Source organism: Sturnira hondurensis, unplaced genomic scaffold (genome assembly GCF_014824575.4).
Source record: "Sturnira hondurensis isolate 20B ecotype Veracruz unplaced genomic scaffold, ASM1482457v3 Scaffold0015596, whole genome shotgun sequence".
Classification (NCBI taxonomy): Eukaryota; Metazoa; Chordata; class Mammalia; order Chiroptera; family Phyllostomidae; genus Sturnira; species Sturnira hondurensis.
In genome coordinates, this window is record NW_028088227.1 from 18,627,375 (window position 1) to 18,654,635 (window position 27,261).

A 27,261-nucleotide genomic window follows, 5' to 3' on the forward strand; every position below is an offset into this window, starting at 1 on the left:
CAATGTATGGTTGCCTCTCCTGTATCCCCCACTAGGAACTGGCCTGCAACCCAGGCATGTGCCCTGACTGGGAATCGAACCGTGATCTCCTGGCTCGCAGGCCTGTGCTCAATCCACTGAGCTACAACAGCCAGGGATAAGAGTGATATTTTTTACATTACTTAAAAACTTCCCTTTATTGTTTATTTTATTTTTAATATGAATTTTTATTAAATGCAGTTGGGTAACATTGGTTAATAACATTATATAAGTCATAGAGTAACATATATTTTTATTTATTTAGAAATGCACCTCAGAAGATGCCCCTGCAGACATATGACATGATCATACTTTTAGGTCTTTCTCTCTCCCCTCAGCCCCAATCATACACGCAATGGTTCATTTTAATTATTAAAAGGAATTTCCTTTCTTCCTCATTATCTTTGTGTTTTTCTGTGTTCTTAAAACACATATTAGTAATGTATTTTATTTTGTTTATTTATTATATATTACCAAGAAGTTTTAATAAACAATGAGTTTTCATAAACAATGAATAAATAAAGCAATGAGTTTTATGTGGTTCAGTGCCATAAACCTTTGGTAGTTATTATGTGCTTAAATACTAACATATATCAGTCCTCAAAAAAGCTTCTTTGGTTACCAGTTATGATGAAATGGTTAGAAAAGGAAATTTTTGTTTATTTGTTGGTTTGAGTTTTAAACAATCAATAGACAGGGGGAGGCTAAGAATAGCATAAGAAATGGAGAAGTCAATGGACTTACATGTACTACCCATGGCCATGAACCAGTGTGGAGAATGCTGGAGGAAGGGCGGGGGGATGCAGGACACAGGGAGGTCAAAGGGAGAAAATAACTGGGACACCTGTGATAGCATAATCAATAAAATATACTTTAAAAGGGGGGCATATCCCTTTCTATTACAGTATTAATGATTATTTTATGCGAGAATTTTCAGTTTCCCTGTAGTTTTCCATATACCTGGAAGTTATTATAGCATCATTTCAAATTGCACTTGAAGATTTTCATTACAGTGTTAATCATGCTATTCACAACTGCTTGAGTAAAACTGGATTTCCTTCTGTCATGTTATACTTCGCTTTTAGAAGCAATTAAAAATAGTCATTGTTTAAAGTTAGCTCCAAACTATTACAGATTTTTAAATCTTAATAAGTTCCAATGCCTTTTAAAAATTCTCTACAATGAATATTCTCTATGATTACAATGTTTCAAGAATAACTGTCCCTGAAAAAAGGTTGTTATCATTTTTTAATCACTATATTTCACATGGTAAAAGAGAAATGGAGGTTAAACCCAACTGCAATAAATTCATGTGGATACCAAAGGTTGGTTGAAAAAGTAATTTGCAGTAATTTCATATTTTCTGTGAAAGGAAATCTGTTCTAATTTTCATGAATTGGAAAGAGCTCTTGCACTAAAATTCAAAACAAGAAAATCTTGTACTGTTTTCATTGTGCCCATAAAGAAAGAAACAGAGCTAAATTAGAAATTTATATGTAATTTAAATCTTAATGAATTTAAACTCTGTAGATCAAAATATACAAAGAACTAAGCTAAGAGAAAATTGACTGAAATATACTCTAAGTGAAATAACTTGTCTGCTGGAAGCTTCCCCACATAATCACAAGAAGAAGATGCAAGTTCATGCATAATTCTGCACTCAGCTGGTCTCTGCTATAATGATAAAGAAAGTTTCCGTACAAATATTTTTAAATTTTTTTCAATAAAATTAATGAACTTTTCTGAACTATAATTTTTGAAGCAGAACAATAAATGGTAGAAGGAAGTAAAATTAATATATGTAGGAAAGATTTTTTTGTGAGTAGTGAGAAAAGCAACATGAATATTTCATGAGTGTTTTGTAGGAACTTAATTCACAAGAGGATGATATATTCATAGTTCCCAGAAACTTTTGAAAAATAGAACTCATCTCACTGCTCAAATAAACACTCTTGTGGACACTTTAATATTCAGTGTAAATATCATCTTTGCCAGAATATAGATTATAAATTCTTCTTGATTTTAGTGAAGAGGCACTGCAGGATGACCATCATGGCTGTTTTGATAGTGAATTTATCCTAGGCGAATTTTGGAAGACCTATGTAAATATTATACCCCTCAATTTCTAAATCATGTTTGACACCTTTCACTATGTTAGATATTATTTGCAAAGATCAACTTTCATTGTTGTCAACATTATTTATATTTTTATTATAGTATATAAATATTCTCAGCGCTGAAGGAGGGGTACAGAGCTTTTCCTTTGTACACTACATGGCCCAGGGTTTGTTCACTGAGGATGTTCTAAGGCCTCTTCAGTGGTGCCACCCTGTGGAGGTGGGCACACAGTGCACACTGGCATTACCAAAATGGCACCCCTCCCGTTCTTATCCTTCTTACATCGGGTGTGGATCATGGAGATCACGTTTTTATCTTTTTCTTACTGTAGCCATCTCCTGTGTTCCTTCTTTCTCTACCTATCAAGGCCTGAATAACATTTTAAACTCATAATCCACTGCTTTGATTTTGTCACTACCTTGTTTAAAAAGACCACAGTTGCCCAGAGCTGTGATGTCTAAGATGGGATTCTCATTTTCCAGAGTGTTTGAAAGAACAACCATTAAGGTACATAAAGGCAAATAGAAAATATTTTCATTTCCCCAACCAAATGGTATAAATTATGTTTTGAATAATCATGTGTAATAACTGATTGACGATACTAAGTGGATACTGAGGTCTGTCCAGAAAGTACCCAGCCAGGTAATATGAAAAATAAAGACATTTATTGAAGAAGACACAAGAAACACTCTCCACCGGACAGTGATGCCTCAGTCCCCACCTTGAGTCCCCACCACAGTAGGCACCTTGAGTCCTCATCCAGTCCTCTCAGTGTCTTTTCCACTGTTCCGAACACTGCAAAATCTTTTCTTGGAAGCCCCATCAGCTGCCCCAGGAGATTTTCCTGAATCTCCTCGATGGTCTGAAATCTCTTCCCTTTCAAAGGTGATTTTAGGTTTGAAAAAAGCCAGAAGTCCCAGGGCACCAAATCTGGGCTGTAGAGGTGCTGAGTCACCTGGGTGATTTGATGTTTCACCAAGAACTCTGTGTGAGAGTACGCATTATCATGATGAAGCTGCCAGTCATGAGTTGCCCATAGCTGTGGCTGTGTGTCTCCTGCTGTATCTATGAACTACTGCAGAACATTGAGATAGTACTCCTTGTTAGTTGTTTGGCCCGGAGGGGTGTTCTTGTGAAAGACACCACCTTCCCAGTCATAAAACAGTTAATATGCTCTTGATCCGTCTGCGACTGTGTGGTGCCTTCCATGGGCTTGGAGAACCAGGTGACTTCAATTAAGATGACTGGACCACTGTTCTTGGATCATAATTGTAGACAAACAATTCATCTCCAGATCTTCTTGAGGAAACCTGGCTCATCGGCACCAGTGAGTTTGAGTCAAGTCATTAGCAACTGCAGCAGGATGTTCCTTCTGCTCGGGGAGCAGAAGCGGGAGAATGAATTTTGGCCCAACATGTTTCATGGTAAGATCCTATGTCCAAATCTCAGTAGTTTTGGGATCCCCACAGCAGCTTCTAGTTCCCACACTGTCAGTCGCTGGTATTTGTTGACTGCAGCCCATGGTCAACATTCCCAGGTGTTCTGCTTGTTTCAGGCCTTCCAGAGAGTGGATCACTTTCAACAGATACCCAACCATCTTTGAAGCGTTTGTGCTTTTTTTTTTCCTGCACTCATTGCATTGTCTCCAAAAGCTTTCTGAATCATCTGAATAGTTTCCGCAGAAGAGTGGTCAAGCTTAACACAAAATTTGATTTACATTCATTGCTCCACTTGCTCAGTCATTTTGAATGCGACAGCCACACAGTACACATGCTCACTCAACAGCATCTACCACTTCCACTGACTAGTACAGTGAGTCATCATTGTTCATGCATGCATATTCTGGTCTGTCCTCCTCGGCTGCCAGGTTACACCACTGTTGTGCAAACTGTTCTTATATCAACAATGGCTTGACTTTTTCCAGACAGACATTGTAGATACATGTATACAGAGTGGGGCAGCAATAGGTTTGATATGGGGAGATCTGATCAGATCCCTGGGGAGTAGTTGGGAGGGGCCGTAGGGAAAGGTTACCTGAGACAATGGTAGACGGTCTAGAATGTGATTGGCTGAGAAGCTAAATGACTTAAAATAAAAGGAGGGCAGAGACTGTCTCTCAGGCTCTGTTCGTTGAGGGTGCCTGGATGATTGTGCTGCAGCTGCAGCTGCGTGTGTTCCCAAAGGACGGTATTCGGGATGGGAGAAGAAACTCTGGGTGCTGGTAGGATCGGGCTGGCCTGGCAGAGCGGGGCAGGGTTCTTCTTCGGGTGTTTTAGAAGGGACAGGTTCAGAGGCAGAAACCTGCCACTCTTCTAAAATTGCGTACCTTCTGTTGTTATTTGTAAACTAATCCTATAGAAATAAGATAGTTAAAAACTAACAGGGGTTAAAGATAGGGGAACTCGGAAGTTAAAAAATTTAGCCTTAATTATTAGGCGTAAGTGATTAAAACCATAACTAAAGAGTTACAGGTTTTCGCTTTAATCGATAGACTTAAGTAACTAATACATGTGGAAACGGTCATTCCAAAATCGTGTAGCTTTTGAATAAAGACTCCTTCCCTTGGTCACCAAACCTCTGCCTCCAGAACTTTGCCTGGAGGGTGGTGATGGGGAGCAGGATCCCACTCAATGCTCAGTAACAGGTCTACAGTTCGGAGGGTGCACAATAGAGTTTATTCTTGTGTGGTTGTCCATTAATTACTTTATTGTCCGTAGAAACTGCAAACCCACTACTGCCTCTCCTATGTGTACACGAGTCCCACGTGTGTCATAATACTCTCGCCTTTCTTTCCTTCCTGTCTCCTAACGTTCCCCTCAACCAAACACTTGGCATTTTGGGGGCAGGTTCACTCACTATGCCAACCTTGCATTCCACTTTGTTATGGTCATGTCTTTGTAACTCCGGGTCAGAAATTGTAACTCCTCCCGTCCTTTTTAAATCAATATTTGGTCCCAATGTGATTTCAGGCTTCCTTGTGGTCACTAATTTTATTATTTTTGTAGAAATCATTTTACATTCCTTTGTAACTCTATATTTACAAAGGAACATGCCATGCTTGTGTTTACCAGACTTACAGTTTGTGATATAAGTACTAAAACATGAGTCACATCTCTGTATCTCAACTGCACACCTGAGATCCTGTGTTTGTGAACCTTTGAATTTTCTACATCACCTGAGAGAAAAGAATAGGTACTTAAATACTGTTTGTTTATACCCACATAAAATTATGTAGGCATTAAGTATTTCAACTGTCTTTAAACTATTAGCATTTTTGAACTAAATGAAATAAAACAGGTTGGTTGGTTACTTGCTTCTTTCTTGGAGTTTCCAGAAAGAGATTCCACAAGCTTTTCTGGGAACTAACGTTAAGTAATTAGTCATTCCATAAAACCTAATTCCATTGTGTATGAATAGACATCATTCCACACCCTACAATTTTTTAAAAAAATGCTATTGTAGTATATTTTAAAATTCTAAGTCTAGACATGAGTAGGCTCTTGAGAAATGGAAATAGCGGTTTCTCTTCCTCTAAAAGGCAATCTTCATTACTCCTTTTTCTTTTCCCCTCTCTTCTGACAAAAGGCAGCATTCACCAGCGGGTGGCAGAGGCTGCTTCTCAGGGCTCACCGCACATTAAAGAGGAAAGGAAATCTGCTTAGGTGACAGGACAAGCCTGTGCAGTTGTGGTGACAGGGACTTGTAATGAACTTGTCTCACATCACACGGAAATGAGAGTTCTCTGTAAAGTTGCTCTATTTCGTTTTGTCGTAGTTCTTCATCCCCATGATGGGATCTTGCTGTGACCCAAGAACCATGAGAACACACAGCCAGGACTTTGGATTTAGTGCTCATGGCATGTGACCGTCTGCCCAGGGTCGTGTTGCCTTACCCTCCGAATACATTGGTGGGACCACTGGTCATACAGCCGGCCTCTCACTCCCTGCCTTGCCTAGTGATTCCCACCTGACCCCGTACGCATTTGTCCTGCATTCTCTATTCATTGGTGATCAAAGTATAGTTTCAGCGAGCGTACCACTTTCTTCCTTCACCTTATGGTGCACTTTAGTAGTAACTTCATCTCGTACGGCTCTGTGATTTGGAGAGGTTATTCATTGCCTTTGATATCCATACTTATATGATTTACATATCTATAGAACATGTATTTTAAAAACAGGTAATAATATCAAGTGTGAGTACAGGTGAAACAGAGAGAGAAGGTGGGATATGACTAAGGTTGGAGGTGGGCTTGGGAGGCAATTTAGAAAGGGACCAGGGGAGGGTTCTGTGACAAGGGGGCATCTGAGCAGAGCCCGGAATGAGTGAGGGAGGGATGGTGCAAACTCGGGAAGCCCAGCCCGGGCAGAAGTCAGTTCATATTCCATACAATTTAATGTGTCAATTATATCTCAATAAATATGGAAAAATTAATTAATTAAAAACTCAAGGAAAAATACTCAAAATCGACACAAAAATTATGTTATACAAATAGACCTGACTCAGTAGAAGTGTTAACCTATTCAGTTATGTATTTGCTAGGAGCTTCTAAAAATTCCTGAGTTTAAGAAGGAAACACTTGTGGTTTTGTAGCAAACATCAAGTCTTCACATTTCTTAATTAATAGAAATTATATGACATAAACCATTTGCACTTGCCTTTGTGAGCAAGTGGTTAGTACTTTCCGAGGCTTGTATTTTCTGGGGCTTGAGATACATTTTCTGTCTCTACATATGTAGGGAAGTCATCACAAATTTGTCCTTGGAATAGCAATTAAGTATAGTCATTTATTCTGTTTTGCAATTTATTAAGCTTTACTGAACACAAATGGATTTATAAGGTAGGATTATAAGTCTTTTTTTTATTTTTTACTTCTAACATTATAAAATTATACAACAAATTAGGTCACGGGACTTTCCCCCCAAATCCCAACGTATCTTCTACTCAATGTGCTTTTAAATGGAACGCATTTACCTTTTAAAAGACATCTTTTGCTTTTTATCTGTTGACTCAACGCAACCAAAGTGTCCTAGTTGAAATCTTTGGAACAGAAGCATCTCAGCATTTTCAAATTCTCCATCTGCAATGTTTTTTCAACTTTTGTTATTGTAGCAAAATACATTGTTAGCCATTTTGAGCAAAAGCTTGGTAATATTAATGCATTTATATTGTTGTACAATGTCATCACTGTCCATCACCATAACTCTTTTCAAATCGTAAAACTGAAACTGGATACATATTGAATAGTAGGTCTCCACTCCCCCTCACCCACCTTGCAACCCCCAATTATACTTCTTATCCTAATGAATTTGTTCTTCTAAGTACCGCACACAAGTGGAACCATACAGTATTTGTCTTTTTGTCACCAGTTTAGCTTACTTAGCGTAATAACATTAAGCTTCATCCACGTTGGAGCAAACTACAGAATTTCTTTCCTTTCTGAGGCTGAAAAATATTGTATGTATTTTCCACATGTTACTTGTCCACTCGTGTGTCAGTGGACACTTGGGTTGCCACTGTATTTTATCTGTTGAGAATAATGTTGCTATTAACATGGGGTACACACATCTTTTTGGAAACTTGCTATCAGTTCTTTGGGGTGTACACTCAGAAAAGGAATTGCTAAATCATGGCTCAATTCTGTTTTTTTACTTTTTAAATATTTTATTTATTTATTTTTAGAGGGCAGGGAAGGGAAGGAAAAAGAGTGAGAGAGAAACATCAATGTGTGGTTGCCTCTCATGTGTCCCCTACTGGGGTCCTGGCCTGCAACCCAGGCATGTGCCCTGACTGGGAATCCAACCAGCGACCCTTTGCTTCGGGCCTGTGCTCAAGCTACTGAGCTACACCAGCCAGGTCTATTTTTAACTTTTGGAGGAAATACCATACTGTTTTCCACTGAAGCTGTGTGGAAAACAGACAGCTTCTGTCTGCACATTCCCTCCAACAATGTACCAGGGGTCCAAGCTATTTTCTGTTTTTTTTGTGATAGTAGCTGTTCTCACATGTGAGAGGTCATATCACATTATAGTTTGAGTTTGCATTCCTCTAATGATTAATAATGTCGAGTATCTTTTCATGCACTTGAAATTTGTGATTTGTATCTTCTTGGATAAATGTCTATTCAGGTCCTTTGCCCATTTTTGAATTGCATTGTCTATTGCTGTATTGTTGAGTTTTAAGTGTTCTTTACATTAATACTCTTTATCATATATAATATTTGCAGGCATTTTGTCTCATTCACAGAGGTAAAAAAGGCATTCTACTCTGTTGGTCCTTTGATGCACAAAATTTTTAAATTTTAATGGATTCTGACTTTTTTCTTTAGTTACAGTGTGTTTGACGTCATATCCAGAAAAGCATTGCTAAATATAAGGCCCTGAAGCTTTCATCACAATTTTTCTTCTAAAGGTTTTGTGCTTTAGGGCTTACATTTAGATTTTTGATCCATTTTGAGTTTTGAATACATTGTTAGGTAAGGATCTAAATTCATTCTTTCACATGTGGATATCCAGTTTTCACAGCACCGTTTATTCAAAGACTTTTCTTTCTCCCTTGGAAGTATTTTGGCACCCTTGTTGAAAATTAACTTGAATATATATATATATATATATATATATATATATATACACACATATATACACATATACACATATACACATATACAGTATATGTATGTATATACATATATACACATATACATACATACATATATCTACACATATACATACATACATGTGTATGTATATGTATATGTATATATGTATATGTATATGTATACATATATATATATGTATATATACAGTGGTACCTTGTTACTGGTTGGGTTGAGAATTTGTCAAATGTCATAATTGTTACATTTTGACTAGAAAAAAACTGTTTCAGCATTCAGCACTTGCTCACCACACATCCCACTTGCTAGAACTTGTATGAGTCACAATATCACCTGGCAAGAGAAAATGCTTCATCAGTCATCACTCACTTGCCACTCACTGGGACAAATTACAACAAGCGCCGAGGTACTGCTATACATGTATTCACATGCACACAGTACAGACGTACAGATGGGCCTTATCCCCTTTAGATCCCCCTCCCCACCTCAACCACCACATTGTTGTTCAAGTCCCCGAGTCCTTTTGCCTTTTTGCTTGAGCCCTCTACCCCCTAATCCCAACCCCTGAGAGCTGTCAGCCTGCTCTCTATGAGTCTGTCTCTATTTTGCTTGTTAGTTCAGTGTGTTCATTATATTCCACATACGAGTGAGATCATATGGTGTTTGTCTTTCTCTGACTGGCTTATTTCACATAGTATAATGTTCTCCAAGTCCATCCATGCTGTCATAAAGAGTAAATTTTTCTTCTTTCTTATGGCTGAGTAGTATTCCACACTTGATCTTAGCCAAAAGACCAAGAAGCAATGGCCAAGTAAATGCCCCATAGTTGTTTTACTCACTCGTCTACGGATGGAAACAGGTTGATTCCATATCTTGGTGATTGTAAATAAGGCTGCACTTACGTTCTTTCATATTAGTGTTTCAGGTTTCTTGGGATAAATTTCCAGAAGTGGAATGGCTGGGTCATAAAGCAGTTCCATTTTTAATTTTTTGAGGTATCTCCATACTGGTTTCCACAGTGGTGCACCAATCTGCATTGTTAAGAACAGTGAAAAAGGGTTCCCCCTTCTCCTCATCCTCTCCAACACCTGTTGCTTGTTGGTTCACTGGCAATAGCCATTCTGACAGGTGTGAGGTGGTATCTCCTGGTGGTTCCAACTTGCATTTCTCTGATGATTAGTGACAGTGAGCATAGTTTCACGCCTATTCTCCATCTGTATGTCCTCTTTGGAGAAGTACCTATTCATGTCCTTTGACCATTTTTTAATTGGATTTGTTGTTGTCAAGTTTCATAAGTTCTATATAAAGTTTGGATATTATCCCTTTATCAGATGTATCTATGAATATGTTGTCCCATTCTGTGCGTTGTGTTTTTCTTTTGTTGATGCTTTCCGTTTTTGTGCAAAAAAATTTAGTGTGATGTAGTCCCGTTTGTTTGTGTCTTTTCTTTTATTTCCCTTGTCTGAAGAGATATAGCAAGTAAAATATTGCTACAAGCAATGTCTGAGATTTTACTGCCTACGCTTTCTTCTAGGGTTTGTATGGCTTTGAATCTAACATTTAAGTTTTTAATTTATTTTGAATTGAATTTTGTGTGTAGCATTAGGAGGTTGTCTAGTTTCATTTTCCTGTGTGTATCCAGTTTTCACAACACCATTTATTGAATAAACTGTATTTTAATAAAAAAGACAAGCAATTGACTAAAATTAATGGGAATGCCTGTTAACTCTAAGGAAATTTTAAAATACTATTTTAAGTGTTTTTAATGAAGACTTTTTAAAATAAAAAATGAATTGCTATGAAACTAATGTTTTTGATGGAACTGTACTGATTTTAAATCAAGGTTCTGATATAGGAAATGTATTTTAAGGGAAAGCCATTTGATTCCAAGGAACAGTAGGTACCCCTGTCTAAAATATCATGTCAGTTTAAACTTAATTATTAATTTTTATTTGTTAATTTCTATGCAGAGTTTCTACTCATCATGAAAAAAATAAAAAATGCTACAATATAGAGAAAATGCATGTTTAAGAATGATGAACTATGATCTTAGAATAGTGCCATCAACATGTTTTTAAGAAAATGTCCCATACAAATAACATGAAATCATTTGATTAATTTTTCTTTCTACCGTTCACCTTAATATATAGCCATATGAAAATTTGTTACAAATAATGTATTCATCAATATTATTTCTATCAAATTTTATTTCCTGTCAATTACATACTAGGGTCCATAAAGTTCTCTAAGGTACTTTTAAAAAAGTGAGATCATACTCTTTTCCAACTAATGGAATCTTGAAACATGATGTAATTTGTACAAAACAGCAGATTTATATTTTCAAATACAAGTGAAAGTAGAACGGACCTGACATGGTCACATACATAAACTTAGAAAACTTCAAGACACTTTGAATTAGTAAAATAATTATTTCTTGAATTATTCTTACATCTGTGAAAAAATAACTCAAAGTATTAGTCCAGAAAGTCAAAGTATTGAAAAGTTCTACCTTCAGGCCTGTTACAAACTCCTGTAGATGAGAACTGAAGAATTTCTTTTCTCTAAGTAAAAAAGCTTTTTCTTAGAGGTCCAGAGTGGCAGGGGCTTGTTTGTGTTTTGAAAACAAATGCTAGTTTTTGGTGAGCACTTTGAGAGACCTCACTGTATTTTCAGATCTTAGGAGATTAACAGCAAGTGTAATTTTGAATGATTAGTTCTGCTCTAGCTGAGCTTTGTGATTTCTCATAGCTATCTAACTTGTTTCCCAGATCTTGACAACTCGAACAGTTTTATTTTATGTCAGTGAGAAAGCAGTTTTACAGCCAGGGAGCCCTTATCTGCTCGCAGTGGATGGTGGGAAACCCCATGGAGAGATCCAGGGTTTACAAGAGCAAAGAAGAAAGCATGGCTAAATTTAATCTCATGTTCGAACTTTGCTCAGCCTAATTAGTTTGCAGATATGTGATTTATTTTACTCCACGGGTCATAAATATTCTCTACCCTCTGCTTCTCTTGACAACCAAAGGAAAGGGATTTACAAAATATTATCTGAACAAACAAAAACTTATTTGTTTAGCTTCCTTTAATAAAGTCTCATTCCCTTCTTAAAGGAACAATGCAACTACAACTTTTTTCCCCTGTAGTATGATCATTTCTACACTTGTAAAATAATATTTAAATGTTATATCTTCCTGTCATTTTTCATTTTAATGTCATTATTTTAATACATTTCAATTTTGCTGTAGTTTTTGCATCTATAGTGAAGTGACAAAGTAGTCATTTATGAAACTTGATTATATTTAAATATATTAAGCATATTTAAATATATTGACTATATTTAAATAAATTATCTTTATTCAAATATATTTAAATTAGTGAAGAAAGTCAGATTCTTTGCAGAACCTACTCCTGTTGCCATGTGAAAGAAAAATTCATAATTATTTGTAATTTTCAGAATTGCTGTATGAATTTCAAATTATGCCGACTGAACATAACTATAAAATCCCCTGATTTATGCCATTTGTCCTTAGAAAGATTTTCGTAATTTTTAATACAGATCTACTTTCATGAAATTTTTGACTTGGACTCTCTAATAAAGTATAGGCAAAGAGCCCATCCCACACCCCAGCTTGTGGTTCTGTGGTTCTGTCGTATGGTCACAGGCCGGGAAAGAAAATCTTCCATTAGCTAAGTCCCTAATTGGAGGTATGACTGTTACAGAACACACAGCCTTCATGTTTCAAGTGCTGGTTTGCTTTCAGTCCCCGCCTTGAGTACTCACAGTCTGTACCTTGAGTACTCAGAACCCCTGTTTGGTAATAAACCAATACATTGTGGATGATTTAATGTACGCATCCTCTCATCAGCAAGTCAAATTACCAATCTGGGCTTTAACCTCCCCTGAATCTTTTTTCTTTCCCTCTAAATTGGTCTCAATTTATAGAGTGTTTTCTATTTCACATAATAATCTTTATGTTCATACAATATTAATAAACCTCATAATAAGGGTTATCGTGCCAAAACCTTCAGAGTTAGAACTGAATAAGACACTGATGTGTTCTTGCATATAAACTTTGGAAAACTTGCACCAGTAGGTTTACTTTCATGCCACCCCCCCTATAACTTTGAAGCTTCTCGGCCTCCCCTTGTCCACTTGACCTTTGAGTCTGCAGCCGAGGGCTGGAAGGCCAGTTCAATCGTCATTTTATTCTTCTTGGCACTGTCCTCCACCAACGCCTCTGCTGTGAAACTGTCAGTAAAGAGGCAGGACTTGGCACTGAGAACAGACAAATGAGAGGGAATATAGGGAAATATCAATTCTGGGTTGATTTTAATGAAAGAAATAGGTTTTCTTTTGGCAAAAGGTGGGGGGCCACTCAAAGCCCCTCCTAATCCCTGTGAAACGTTAGCTGGGGAATCTTACAACAATCTAAGCCAGAAAGAACTTTTGGTTGAAACACTCAGATAATTCAAGTAAAGTGTAGAGTAGCTTTTTTTTTTTCAGCTTTGGCCGGGGAGGCATGTTGTTTTACTTGTTTAATCTAAGTATAATATTACTGTTCCTTGATTCGATATGTTCTGATACTTCGATAGTTCTATTGTTTATTCATTGCAACCTAAAAAATAAAATGTGATCCCCACACATCTGGTTGACGAAGAATATTTTTATAACTAAAATTGTGAGCTTTTTCTACTTCTTTTCTTTTTTAAAAGTTATTTAATTATTTTTCAAGTACAGTTTTCTGTCTATTACTCCCATCCCATGCCACCCCCGTGCTCCCCCGCTCCCTCCCATTTCCACCCTTCTCAGTTGTTGTCCATGTATCCTTTATATATGTTCCTCTAAATCCCTCCCCTATTTCCCCTGAAATTCCCTCCCCTCTCCCCTCTGGTCACTGTCAGCCTGTTCTCTATTTCGGTGTCTTTGGTTGTATTCTACTTCTTTTCTTGATTAACTATCAAGGCAGACAATTTTATATAGGCATTGCCAGCCATGTGATCTTAAAATGATGGTGTAGGGGCATCTTTACATCATAGAAATGTGGAGGGACATCACATACCCACATTTTCTGCAGTCATTCAAGCACCTACAGAAATTTTTCATATATACAGTCGTGTGCAGCATATTATCTATATAGATTACCTGTGTAAATATTAATAGTGAATGCTTATAAGTATATATCACTATGACTATTTTCCAGTAAACATAGAATATTTTGCCATTAAACATACAAAGACGAAGAATATGTTTTTCTGCATTATCCCTCACCTGCAGGTAATGTCCCCTTTTGTGTAGATAATTGATACACTGTGGTTTTTATTTTACAGATCCCTTATTTCTTTTTTCTCTTTTTTGATTACAGTTGGCATTCAGTGTTATATTATCTTCAGGCATACAGCACAGTGCTTAGACACTTATATGTAACTTACAAAGTGATCCCCCGATCAGCCTAGTACCTGCCTGGCGTCATACGAAGTTTTGTCTATACTGCCTCTCAACCTTTCTAACTCCTTTATGTCTGTAAAATTGTATGGAAGCGTTATTATTTAGAAGCTGAGACCAACTCAGACTTTGGAATCAGTTGGATTTTAGTCAGCAGTGGAATCAGGCCCAGAGGCAGATGAACTCGTCTCGAGTGTGCGTCACACTGCCTGAGTTCCTGCATGAGTCTCTCTTGTGACCCCATGCCATGCTCCAATAAAGAGGATAATCAAACAGCAACAGCTCGATGGCATCAAATGGAACCTTAAATGCTTCACCACAATGTTGATAGTCCAAGGGACGAAACATTTTTAAGTATATTTTGTTTATGATGCTATTACAGTGGTCCCACGTTTTCTCCCATGACCTCCCTCCTCCCGGTTCCTCCTTTCCTCCAGCAGTCCCCACTTTAGCTCGTGATAAGCCCTAAAGAGCGATTATTTTTGAGAAAGCTTTAATATCTGCAGAATAGCAGGACCAGTTCACTTTGGTCCTAAATTTCTTGTATTAATTAAAGAACTAAATTGATAAAATATGATGAATTCTATTTTATTTTTATGTATTTTATTGAGTTTATTGGGTTGACATAGGTTAATAGAATAATGTAGGTTTCAGAAGTGTGATTCTATAATTCATTGTCTGTATACTGTGTTGTGTGTTCACCACTCAATGTCAAGTCTGCTTCCATCACCAGTCATTCCCCCTTTACCCTCTTCTACCTCCCCCCACTCCAAGGAAGTGTTTTTCCTGACAGCATGGATGGACCTGGAGGGTATTATGCTAAGTAAAATATTCCAGGTGGAGAAAGACAAATGCCATATAATTTCGCTTATATGTAGAATTGAATGAAGAAACTAAACAAGCAAAGTAGCAACAGTCTCAGAGGTGTACAAAGCAGAATGATAGCTGTTAGAGGGGAGGGGTTTGGGTTGTGCTGGGAGAAGAAGGTGAAGGGATATTTATACTTATATATTTATAAAATGAATTTTAAACCCTTGTATTCCTTGTTTTGCTGACCTTGAGCAAAACAATTATTTCTTAAGGAAAGTAGAATTCCAATTTATTAGCATTTTAACTACCTAACTCCTAGTTTGAGTTTCTCTTCCTTTCATACTCTGTGTAAACAGATCCATTTATACATGCACACTAACCTCTCCATTGCAACTGTATTCATTTTCTTGTGCTGATATTATTTACATATGCATTGACTCCAGTTCACCAGCAAACTGGGTTTGGGTTTCCTGAAAAAGCACACCCATTGTTAGTCCATTGGTAAGAGTTGAATTCAAACCTTGGTTTTCCATTTTATCCTTATAGTATCTAATCAGTCAGATACCGGAATTTTATTGAATGTATATAGTCTTCAGTCATTGCTTCAGTCATGTAAAAAGATAGCCTTACAAATACAACTCTGGCTATCTATAGTTTACTATTTCATTTTATGATTGATTGTGTCTTCTCCTTAGTGAACTGAAAATTTGACTTGGAGTTATTATGTAAACCAGGCATAGCTTCCATTTTCTTGCTTTCTTGTTAAGGCATTGTCATTTCCACAGGTTAATTTTTGTCTGTTCAGCAAAAGCAGTAAAGATAGAGGCAACTATGGAGTTTTGTTAGCTTCATCAGAAGAATTTGTAAAGAAATAGTATTTTGAAATCTGCAATTGTATCCAAAATTCTCCGCCAAATTAAAGAAGTTGACATGTCTTTGGAGATATATCTAATAACGTTTTTGGAGATATATCTAGTCATGTTTACATCCCTGTACTTTTTCAGATTATTTCTTCTTCCTCTTTGTGTTATGTAGAATCCAGGTCTGGTCCTGTGTATAATTGAGAAGAAATTCAGCGAGAAAATACAAAAGAGGATACCCTTCAAACTAGCATTAAAACTAATGTGATTTGATTTGAGATGATCAAATAAATGGTTTACTCTACAGCTGAGTCAACTTTATGAGAGTTTTTGGTCATGACTAAAACACCTCACACCAGAGGCTCAAGTGCTGAGTGTTAAACTCATTTTGGAGTAGACAGTAAAGATGTTTTCTCTCAATCACCCCTATTTCTTGAATATTAAAAAGATGAAAGATTTTTCTATCTTCTTTGTGACTATAAGTGTCATAAAAGGAACTATCAATTTTCCTATTTGAAATTTGCTGCATTAAGTTAGAGAACTAAAATAGGAGCAAAGAAGAAGACTGTTCACAAATCATTCTTCTTATACATATTTCCCGTCCTTTCAGGTACTTATGGAAAGATTTACAGTGAATTTTTTTACTTAACTTTCATTTGTTTACCTATTAAAATGCATTAATCATAGGCATATTTTTTCCTACTAGCAATGGTTGTTTTGAGCAACCTGGAACCAAATACAACTTACGAAATCAGGGTTGCAGCTGTGAATGGAAAAGGGCAAGGAGATTACAGTAAAATAGAAATCTTCCAAACACTACCAGTCCGTAAGTACTCCTCTCTGTTATGTTTTCTTCACTTGCAAATCTAAATGGGATTTCAAAATGCAGGGAGACGTTTTGACACTTTGGGGAGGTGAATTATGTCTCTGTTGAAGTGGTTTCTGAATCTGGCGGCGTCTAGATTTATACAGATAACTTTGCTCTGGAGCAAGGCAAAGCAGAAAAGCTGCTCTGCGATATAGACAGTGAAATTGCTCTCAGGATCTTGTCAGGAATAGAGGTGTCCTACTTACTCACGGTCTGATAAATTGATCGCAATACTCAGATTATATTCTGTGAGGGAGGAGAAAAGTGTGGAACATGTCCAGAAGTCTGTTCTTTTGCTGAGGCATGATTATCGCCTTTGTCCCATACATTGTTTTGGGGTCTTAAGCAGGGGGGTGGGGGTGGGGGCAGGTGGAATGCAGCATTAAATAAATCCATGACATTGGTGACTACAGAGTAAGAGTAACTGTTGCAGCCTTGTTCTCATTACTCTCCTGTTTGGGGGTGTTATAAGTCCATTGAGTTTATACAAAGTTGTGATACATTTAAAATGACTTACATTTCTTTTATTTTAAAATGTGAAAAAAATTGAGTGTAACTAAAGAAATGCTGTTATAAAAGCTATGCATAACCCTCTCTACTTTATACATATATATTAAGAGAGTTAGATTTGCCACATAAATTGTATTATCCCAATTTGTGACCATTTTTTTTTCTGTTTGGCTGAAAATTGGTTAGATGTGTTCCCTTTTCTGCATTCCCAAAGCCAGTATCTTTTTTAGTTTCTCATTACTTTTTCACCATCCAGGCTGCAAATACATTTTGATTCATAGTCCTATCTACAGATTCAAATGAGTCTAGAGTGACCTTACAAAAATTTAAAGAAACCTGTCTCTTCTCTACTTTTGATCCTCAGTAATCTCACCCTTTACCTTCCACTGTTCATCCACACATACCTTTGGCTGCCCGCCATGCTCACACCCCCCTCTCAACAATCACAGTGCTTTCTGCATCAGCATATCGAACTGAAGATTTCATTTTGTCTTGATTTCTCACCTTTTTATAATTTCCAGGATCACTGCACATTGGTCTCCGATGAAATCATGATGACTTTCCCAAGACCTTGGCCAACCACTTCAATATTTATTTTCTTCTTCATTTAGGCACACCTTTATTCTTCTTAGAACACCTCTATAGATGTTTCAACCATAAATCATCTCTCTCTTACTTATCCTTTTTTCCCCCTGTTTCCCTTTTAAATGACAGCACTTCCAATCCCTTAGTATACTTTTGTTAAATTGCAAACCTCTGCCGTAGACAGTGAGCACTTTGAGGGTATGGCTTGGGTTTTCTTAATAATAAATGTGTTTTATTTTGCACTTTGAATGAGATAATATATATATCAAGCACTTACTATGTCATAACCACATGTTTTTACATTTTGATTATTTTTGCATAAATGTAGTCATTGCTAATAGAAACCATTATTTCAATCAATTTCTCCTGATACGATCTATACTTGTTTTGAAATTTATTTTTTCCTAAAAGAAGTTGTAATTGTAATGGAATTACAAAGTTGATAGCAATGTTTAAAGTATATATTTTAAAATATTTGTTACTAAACATACATATCTTGCTTTATAATTATTACCTCAAAATACTATCAATCCATATATTAAAAAATATTACAATAATATCAGATAACCTGATACTGTACAATATGTAAATTCTAAAATTCAGTTTAGAAATGACACTAAATCACCTGAGTATAACATCATTTTATACTTTGATTTCTCCATAATCTCTTACTAAATCTTTATTAAAAATTATTGCACTGGTTTTTAAAGTGCTATTTATAAAAAATTCCTTGTATTTTATAGGTCATGTCATTCCATGATATCTTCATGCTAACTGAATTAGCTTTCATGAACAATCACTCTACAATTCCTCTCGTTCACTTAGTTTCTATGTGGCTGTACCACATGAGGCTATTTTATTATTTACTTTCATGCCCACACATCCATTGTCCTATTTTCTTAAATACTTGCTTTTTCACAGATGAACTACACACTTGCTTAAAGTTATAAACACCATGTTAGATATACAGATAACTCACTGGAAAAAGAAAAAAAACAAGTCCTCTTCACTCCATTCTGTGGAGTGTATCTGTATTAGCATTCCTCTCAGGAGGCCACATCTTCCAGCTTTTCAGAGCCCTGCGGACTAAAGCGTGTCCTCTACTACTTGTTAGCATTACCCATGCATCTCCAGACCCACAGCCGTCAGGAGCGGGAGGAGACAGAGGCAGAGGAGCCAGCGCGTACCCACGCATGTCCTGTTGGTAACAAGCAGCAGAGGGCCCTCGTTTCTCTTTCCAAGCAGTGTGGGTACTCTTCACATAAAGAAAAAAATCTTACACTTTAGTGGGCCCCTGTTCGTATTCAAAATATTATAAGCATCTGTGTTATAAATCATCTTCGTGTGAAAAATAGTGTCATAGACAAGTGTGTTCATGATACTAGAAAAAATACATTTAAATGGTAGGCTTATAGACTGGATAGAACAAAATTTCTTTATTTACAACGGCCTGTAGTTTAAAATGCTTATGGAAGCAGGTAAATGATTGCTAAACCACTATCTTTTCTGGTTGAGAAATGTGCTATACAGTATGATGCTTTCCTATGTTTATATTAATAGCTATTAATAAAATCTTTACAAGATAAATTTATGTGAATAAAATAAATAAGATTACACAGTTAATAAGTCATGTTTTGCACTTGTGTATAGTAGTACTATCCTTAGATAATTTTGACATCAATGTACACAATATATTTGGTCCTGAGGTTTCATAATTGTGGCATTAATAGATTTATGGATGCTGCTGTTTTTTGGATTAGAAGAAAGAGGATCAGTGGTTATATCACAAAAAAGGGCAAATGGCAAGTATTAAATCCAGGATTATCATATATTTTGACTATGGGAGTGTTATTTTTATAAAATGCAGTTTCTCTTGGTGTCTGAGGAGCATGCAGATACCAACATTGTTGTATTGCATATTTAGGTGAACCAAGTCCACCGTCCATACATGGGCAGCCAAGCAGTGGGAAGAGCTTTAAACTCAGTATCACCAAACAGGACGATGGAGGGGCCCCTATTCTGGAATACATTGTGAAGTACAGAAGTGTGAGTACCCCATTTATTGTCATTTTATACAAAGTGTTTTCAAATCGCATTAAATTTACATTGAGTTCATAGACACATCAGAAGTGAATGCATATTAAAGAGCAGTCATAAATGCTATTCATAAGCATTTAAATGATGGTTTTCTGTTGCTGAAATTTATAATTATGGATTATAAAATACTTGCTTTTTTGGTAACATCTAAGCATAAGTCATCAAAGGAAACCCATAGCTTTCATCTTGTGATTTCTACATGTTTCTGAAATGAGACACCATTTTCCTTACTGTCTGACATGTTGGCAGACTATGTCCACCCTTCATTTCAGTTGATGTTAATAACTTTAGAGTAAGCCCTCTTCTCAGTTCTGGTTATTGTAGGTAAGATTATTAGTAAATCACACCTTAACTAAATCAGAATGTAACAAAGCATGGCCCCATTGAACGTGAGGAAGTAGAAGTATTTTTTAAAATTTAATTACCACAGCCAATATGAGACTTTGGGCAGCTAAAATGATAAGTGAAAGAAGCCCGTTAGAGAAAGACAATACCATATGGTTTCAACTCATATGTGGAATCTAATGAACAAACTGAACTACCAAGCAAAACAGAGACAGACTCATAGACAGAGAGCAGGCTGACATCTGTCATGGTGTGAGGGATTGAATAAAAAGGAGAAAAGGAGAAAAAACTCATGGACATCAGTGTGATAATTTCCGGCAAGGGGGAGGAGTAGAGGGAGGTGGAGGAGGCTATAGGGGGCATAGACGGTGATGGAAGGAGACTTGACTTCCTTCGGGTGATGAGTATGCACTACAGTGTACGGATGGTGTGTTGTGGAACTGTGCACAGGTATAATATTGTTAACCAGGGACACCCTGATAAATTTAATAAAAAGGAAAAAAGAACTGCCTTGGGAATTCTTATGAGTATAGAGTGAAGGTGAACTCTGATGGCCAGGTGATGGAGTGGCCAGATGGACTTTGCCTCTTGCGCTTAGATGAAAATGATTCCAAAGATCACTGAAAGTGATTTCTCCCAACAGCCTTGCCATAAATATCAGTATGTTTGTGTGTACTCTGGAATACTTAAAAAATAAAAGATTGAAATTCAATTTTATAAGATTTATTTACTAATACAATTATCTTTATAATTTATAATTATCCTTATAATACAGTGCCAATTTTATATACATGTTGACTGAACCTTTACTGACAGTTTCCAACTGTATTATATTTTAGCAAATGACATTTAAATAGCTGTTTCTTAATACGTAGATGACTTTTAAATATTTCCCACATATTCACAATTTCCTAATTGATAATATTGCTATTTCTAAATTCAAATATTCAAGTTTTGAGGGGTAATGAAAACAGAACACCTAGGGCTCTGGTCCTCATATGTAACAGGCACAAACAGTCCAAAATATGGCTCAAGAAGAACTCAAAGCCGCAGAGCTGATAACTCTAAGCGACCAGGAAATAGTGAACCTCTCAGATGCACAATTCAAAATACTGGTGATCAGGATGCTCACAGAACTGGTTGATTTTAGCCACAAATTAGAGGAACATATGAAGGCTAAAATAATTGAAATGAAGGGAAATGCACAGGAAACCAATAATGATGGAAAGGAAACTGGGACTCAAATCAAGGGGGTGGACCAGAAGGAAGAAGGAAATGAACAAACAGGAAAAAGTGAAGTTACAAGAATTCAAAAAAATAAGGAGAGGCTTAGGAACCTCCAGGACATCTTTAAACGTCCCAACATCCAAAGTATAGGGGTACCAGAAGGGGAAAAGAAACAGCCATGAGTGGAAAACTTATTTGAACAAATAATAAAGGAAAACTTCCCCAGTCGGGCAAAGGAAATAAACTTCCAGGAAATCCAGGAAGCTCAGAGAGTGCCAAAGAAGTTGGACCCAAGAAGGAACACACCAAGGCACGTCATAATTACATTAGCCAAGATTGAAATGAAGGAGAGAATCCTAGACACAGCAAGAGATAAGGGGACAGTTACCTACAAAGGAGTGCCCATCAGACTGTCAGCGGATTTCTCAAAAGAGACCTTGCAGGAAAGAAGGAGCTGGAAGGAAGTATTCCAAGTCATGAAATCCAAAGACCTACATCCAAGACTGCTCTTTCCAGCAAAGCTTTCATTTAGAATGGAAGGACAGATAAAGTGCTTCTCAGATAAGATCAAATTCAAGGAGTTCATCATCACCAAGCCCTTATTATATGAAATGTTAAAGAGACTTATCTAAGAAAAAGAAGATAAAAAATATGAACAGTGAAAGGACAGCAAACACACAGTTATTAAAAACCACACCTAAAACAAAAGCAAACCAAGAGGACAGCTAGATCAGGAGTGGAACCATAGAAATGAAGAACACATGGAGGGTTAGCAACAGGGGAGTGGGAGGAGGTGAAGCGGGGAGAAGATACAGAAAATCAATAGCATAGATGGTAGGTAGAAAATAGACAGGGGGAGGGCAAGAATAGTAGGGGAAATATAGAATCTAAAGAACTTGGTCACACGTGGTAATAAACTAAAGAGGGGTAGAGGTGTGCAGGGTGTTGGGGACTGAAGGGGGGACTAGAACAACAACTGTAATGGTATAATCAATAAAATATATAAAAAAACAGAAATTTGATTTTGCATAGCATACTTCAATAATTAATTTGATTTGATTTTGATTTTATTATATTTTATTGGTTATACTTTTACAGTTGTCCCAATACACTCCCCTTTGCCCCTATCCAGCCAGCAGCCCCACTCCTCAGGCAGTCCCCCTTTGTTCATAGCCATGGGTCATATATAGAAGTTTATTGGCAACTCCATTTCCTGTACTGATTGTTCTTAACATCCTTTGGTACTTAACAATTTGGACTTCATGATCCCTTCACCTTTTCTCCCATTATTCCAGACCACCCTCCCACTGGCCACCATCCCGATGTTCTCCCTATCTATGCTTCTGTATCTGCTCTGCTTGTTTACTTAGTTTGTTTTTTAGTTTCAATTGTTGTTAGTTATGTATTTATTGTCATTTCAATGCCCATAATTTTGATCTTTTTCTTAAACAAGTTCCCTTACTATTTCATATAATAATGGCGATGATAGACCCCTTTAGCTTTGACCTTGTCTGGGAAGCACTGCAACTGCCCTTCAACTCTAAATGGTAGCTTTGTTTGATAGAGTAGTCTCTTAATAATTAATTTTAGACATCGGCTTTGTCTTTTAAATTTAAAACTAATACCATTTTCCAGGACCCCTCTTTGTCTCAGAGTTCATGCTGGCAATAATGAACAGTTATGTGTGTGTTTGGGTTTTCCAGTAAGGAGGCCAGATGACTCTACCCCAAAACCACTCCGAAAGGCGTTCGGGTTTCTCTGTGAGTCTGACAGTGGCGTGCTACTCCAGACAAGTGTTCTGGCCATTCCTACTTGCACATAGGGAAATTCTTTGGAGGGAGAAAATTTTTATCTAAGGATCCAAGACCTGAACCAAATTCATGAATCAAACTGGGNGCTTTGTCTTTTAAATTTAAAACTAATACCATTTTCCAGGACCCCTCTTTGTCTCAGAGTTCATGCTGGCAATAATGAACAGTTATGTGTGTGTTTGGGTTTTCCAGTAAGGAGGCCAGATGACTCTACCCCAAAACCACTCCGAAAGGCGTTCGGGTTTCTCTGTGAGTCTGACAGTGGCATGCTACTCCAGACAAGTGTTCTGGCCATTCCTACTTGCACATAGGGAAATTCTTTGGAGGGAAAAAATTTTTATCTAAGGATCCAAGACCTGAACCAAATTCATGAATTGAACTGGGAGAACACATTTTCCCTTCCATGCCTATAGTTACATGCTGGAGAATTTATGGTTCAAAATACAGGAGGATGGTAAGATTTGTAGGGAACCCCAATGAGATCCCATAGTAGACACTGAAATGCAATGACTAGTAAAAATATTTAATATATTCTCTATATGTGTAACTTCTACCTAAATCTAAAAGTTATGCTTGAATTCTTCTTTCTTAAGTGTTAGCAGTATGTGATTGCTGGGAGCAGGGAGGTATAAAGGGACAAAAATAAAGATAAAGATTTAATCTAATAATTTAAAATAGTTAATATTTGAAATAACAGAAATATTACATTGAGTTCAACCAAATTTATTAATTCTAATTGATGATAGCAAGGATATATTATATCTCATTTTATTTTTCTTCATCACTTTTAATAGTGGCTTTTGTTGATAAAGTTTATACATATATTTTAGGAATGCTGTGATATTTTTCAGTTGTGTCCATTTCCAAGCATCCAAAAGTAAAGTTTGGAAACTAACAAGAATGTGACTACCCAGCAGGCACCATTCCTCAAAATATTTAACAAAACTGAAGAGATAACATTATAAATTTCTTCAAAAATAAATTAAAATCTCACTTGCAGAAAACAATCAGTAGTTTTTAAGCAGATTTTATTCCTAAAATCAATATAAACTGTCCATCTGTTAGGAGACAGTTTTGTACTTTCATACTTTATGTGACTTGTGGGTGTTAAACAGAGAATTTTTTTTCTTCACATAAAACAAATATATGTGTTAGACAATCCAGGGCTAGGAAAACATCGTAACAATATTATCAAGAATCACATTGTTTTTCTTTATGTCCTTCCATTCTTAGACTGTTGTCTTTGGTTCTCATCTAGCTTATCTTGTGTTTCTAAGATGTACATTCAGAATGTGAGGGGAATGGAAAGAACAAAAGGGACAATAGTCTGTTGGAACTGACTTTGCCCTTTCTTTTCCAACAGTACAATACAGGTTTTATAAAAACCTTGCTACCTACAATTAAATTATGTCTCACTGAATAGAATTATGACCACCCCTAATGAAAGGTGGTTCTATTTTGGGAATTGGCTCAGCTGAATAAAGGAGTATACCACCATTGTTAATGTAATTATCTTTATTATCTTAATGACTGACTTAGTCTGCTAGGGCTTCCATGGCAAAATTCCACAGACGAAGTGGCTTCAACAACAGAAATCAATCTTCTCACAGCTCTGCAGGATTGAAATTCCAGGATCAAAGTGTCAGCGGGTTTGGTGTATCACAATGAAAACGATTGGTTGCATAATTCAGACATAGCTATAATTGACTGATAATCAATTCCTGGGTCAATACTCCCAGAGTGACTAGGATTTAATAGGAAACACTTTTTACAGTATTTTTTAAATAAACTATTTTAGAAGTTTTAAAAATTAATGTAATTTAAAATTGCAGTCAATACACAATATGTTTTGACTATACAATATAGTAATTCACATGTTTATACCTGACAAACTGAACATGGATTAGAGATTTAAAGGTAACACCTGCAACCATAAAAATCTTAGAAGAAAACACAGTCAATAAAATTGTTGACATCACTCTCAGCAAATTTGGGGGGACAATGGGGAACAAAACACAAAAATAAACAAATGGAACTCAACTACAAACCTTCTCACAGTGAAGGAAACCATCAACAAAAAGGACAACCTCCTGAATAGGAAATACCTACCAATATTCATCCAGTAAGGGATTAATACCCAAAATATACAAGGAACTCATACAAGTAACACCCCAAAAACAACCTGATGTAAAAATTGGCAAAGGACCTGACTAGACAGTTCTCCAAAGAGGAGATACGAGTATAAATGGCCACTATATATGAAAAGAGATACCACCTCACACCTGTCAAAATAGCTGTCATCAGTAAAAGAAAAAACAAGTGTTGACCAGGATGTGGAGGACAGGACACCCTGAGGCACTGTTGGTGGGATTGTAAAGTGGTATAACCTCTCTGGGAAAGTGTGGAGGGTCACCAAAAAGTTAAAAATAGGGCTGCCATATGACCCAGCGATTCCATTTCTGGGCATTTATCTGAAGAAGTTAAAAATACTAGTTCAGAAAGATATGCGCACCCATGTAGTCGTTGCAGCAGGATTTACAATAGCCAAGCTATGGAAGCAGCCCGAGTGCCCCTCAATATATAATTGGATTTAAAAAAATCTGTGGTGTATCTAGCCAAGTAATATAAAAATAGAGACATTTATCAAAGAAGATGCAAGAAACATTATACATAGGACAATGGCTCCTCAATCCCCTTCACAGTAGGCACCTTGGGACCTCACACAGTTCTCCCAATTGCTGTCAGCTGCCCTGTGGTATTTTCCTGAATCTCACCAATGGTCTGAAATCTCTTCCCTTGAAAGGTGCTTTTAGTTTTGGGGAAAAAAAACAGAATTCACACGGTGCCAAATCTGGGCTGTAGGTGTGCTGAGTCACGTAATTTGATGTTTCACCAGAAAACTCTGCATGAGATGTGATGCATGAGTTGGCACATGGTAGTGATGAAGCTGCTAATCACCAGTTGCCCATAGCTGAGGCCTTCTCAATCATCCAAATAGTTTCTGCAGAGGAATGTTCAAGCTTAATGCAAAATTTGATGCAGATTTGTTGTTCTGTTCTCTCAGTCATTTTGAATATGAAGGCAACACAGTACACATACTCACTCAACAAAGTCAACTGCCCTCACTGACTAGTACAACGAAGTCCTCATTGTTCACCCAACCACATTCCAGTCCTCTCTCCTTGGTGGTCAGGTTATATCAATGGTGTTCAAACCATTCTCATTATATTAACAAGGTTTGAACTTTTTTCCAGACAGACCTCATATACATTACTCGGCCATAAAAAGAATGACTCTTACCATTTGCAACAACATGGATGGATAGATCTAGTGGGTGTTATGCTAAGGGAACAGGGTTTTAGTAGTAGATTTTTATACTCTCACAATAAGAGTTGTGGAGGTAACTTCTCACCACCCTGTGTACTGTTAGGAAAGCACGTCTCATTCTTGGAGACTTAAGTATACTTTTATAACAGACATAAAGTGTTGTTTTTTTCACATTATAAGAGGAAGAACTGAACCTTACTGAATCAGGGCGCCTTGGTGCAGATAGGGAGTAGATGTCAGACACTGTAGTCCAAGCCCAGTTTTGCAGCAGCAAGGGCTGAACTGAAGCCTGTGGAGATGATACCCACCCTCTCCTACTCTCCTGTCTCACCCCAGCTGCCTAGCTTCCACGTCTCCAACATAGTCATTCCGATTCCCTTTGTCTTTACCATATCACTAATGGCATGCCTTCTAATCCAACACACTGGAATACTCTGTATACCACACTTCTCCACCGTGCAGAATTCATGTTCTATAGGTCCAATTGGAAATTCCATAATTCAATATAATATCATACTAACAAAACAAACAGTAGCTTATAGCTTATCTTGGAAAAATAATTTTCTCCACAGTTTCTTTCTTAACATATTGTTCTTCACATTGAAAAAATTATGTTGAAGAAGATTTCACAG

General features: G+C 36.8%; 1 protein-coding gene across 1 annotated transcript in view; it reads left to right on the forward strand.

Moving 5' to 3' along the window:
* Positions 1–27,261, forward strand: part of NCAM2 (neural cell adhesion molecule 2) — a 237,798-nt gene that overhangs the window by 164,379 nt on the left and 46,158 nt on the right. Inside the window, exons 14-15 of the mRNA XM_037064838.1 lie at positions 16,566–16,685; positions 19,747–19,868. Of these exons, the coding sequence (XP_036920733.1) occupies positions 16,566–16,685; positions 19,747–19,868 (242 nt within the window). The remainder of the gene's footprint in view (positions 1–16,565; positions 16,686–19,746; positions 19,869–27,261) is intronic.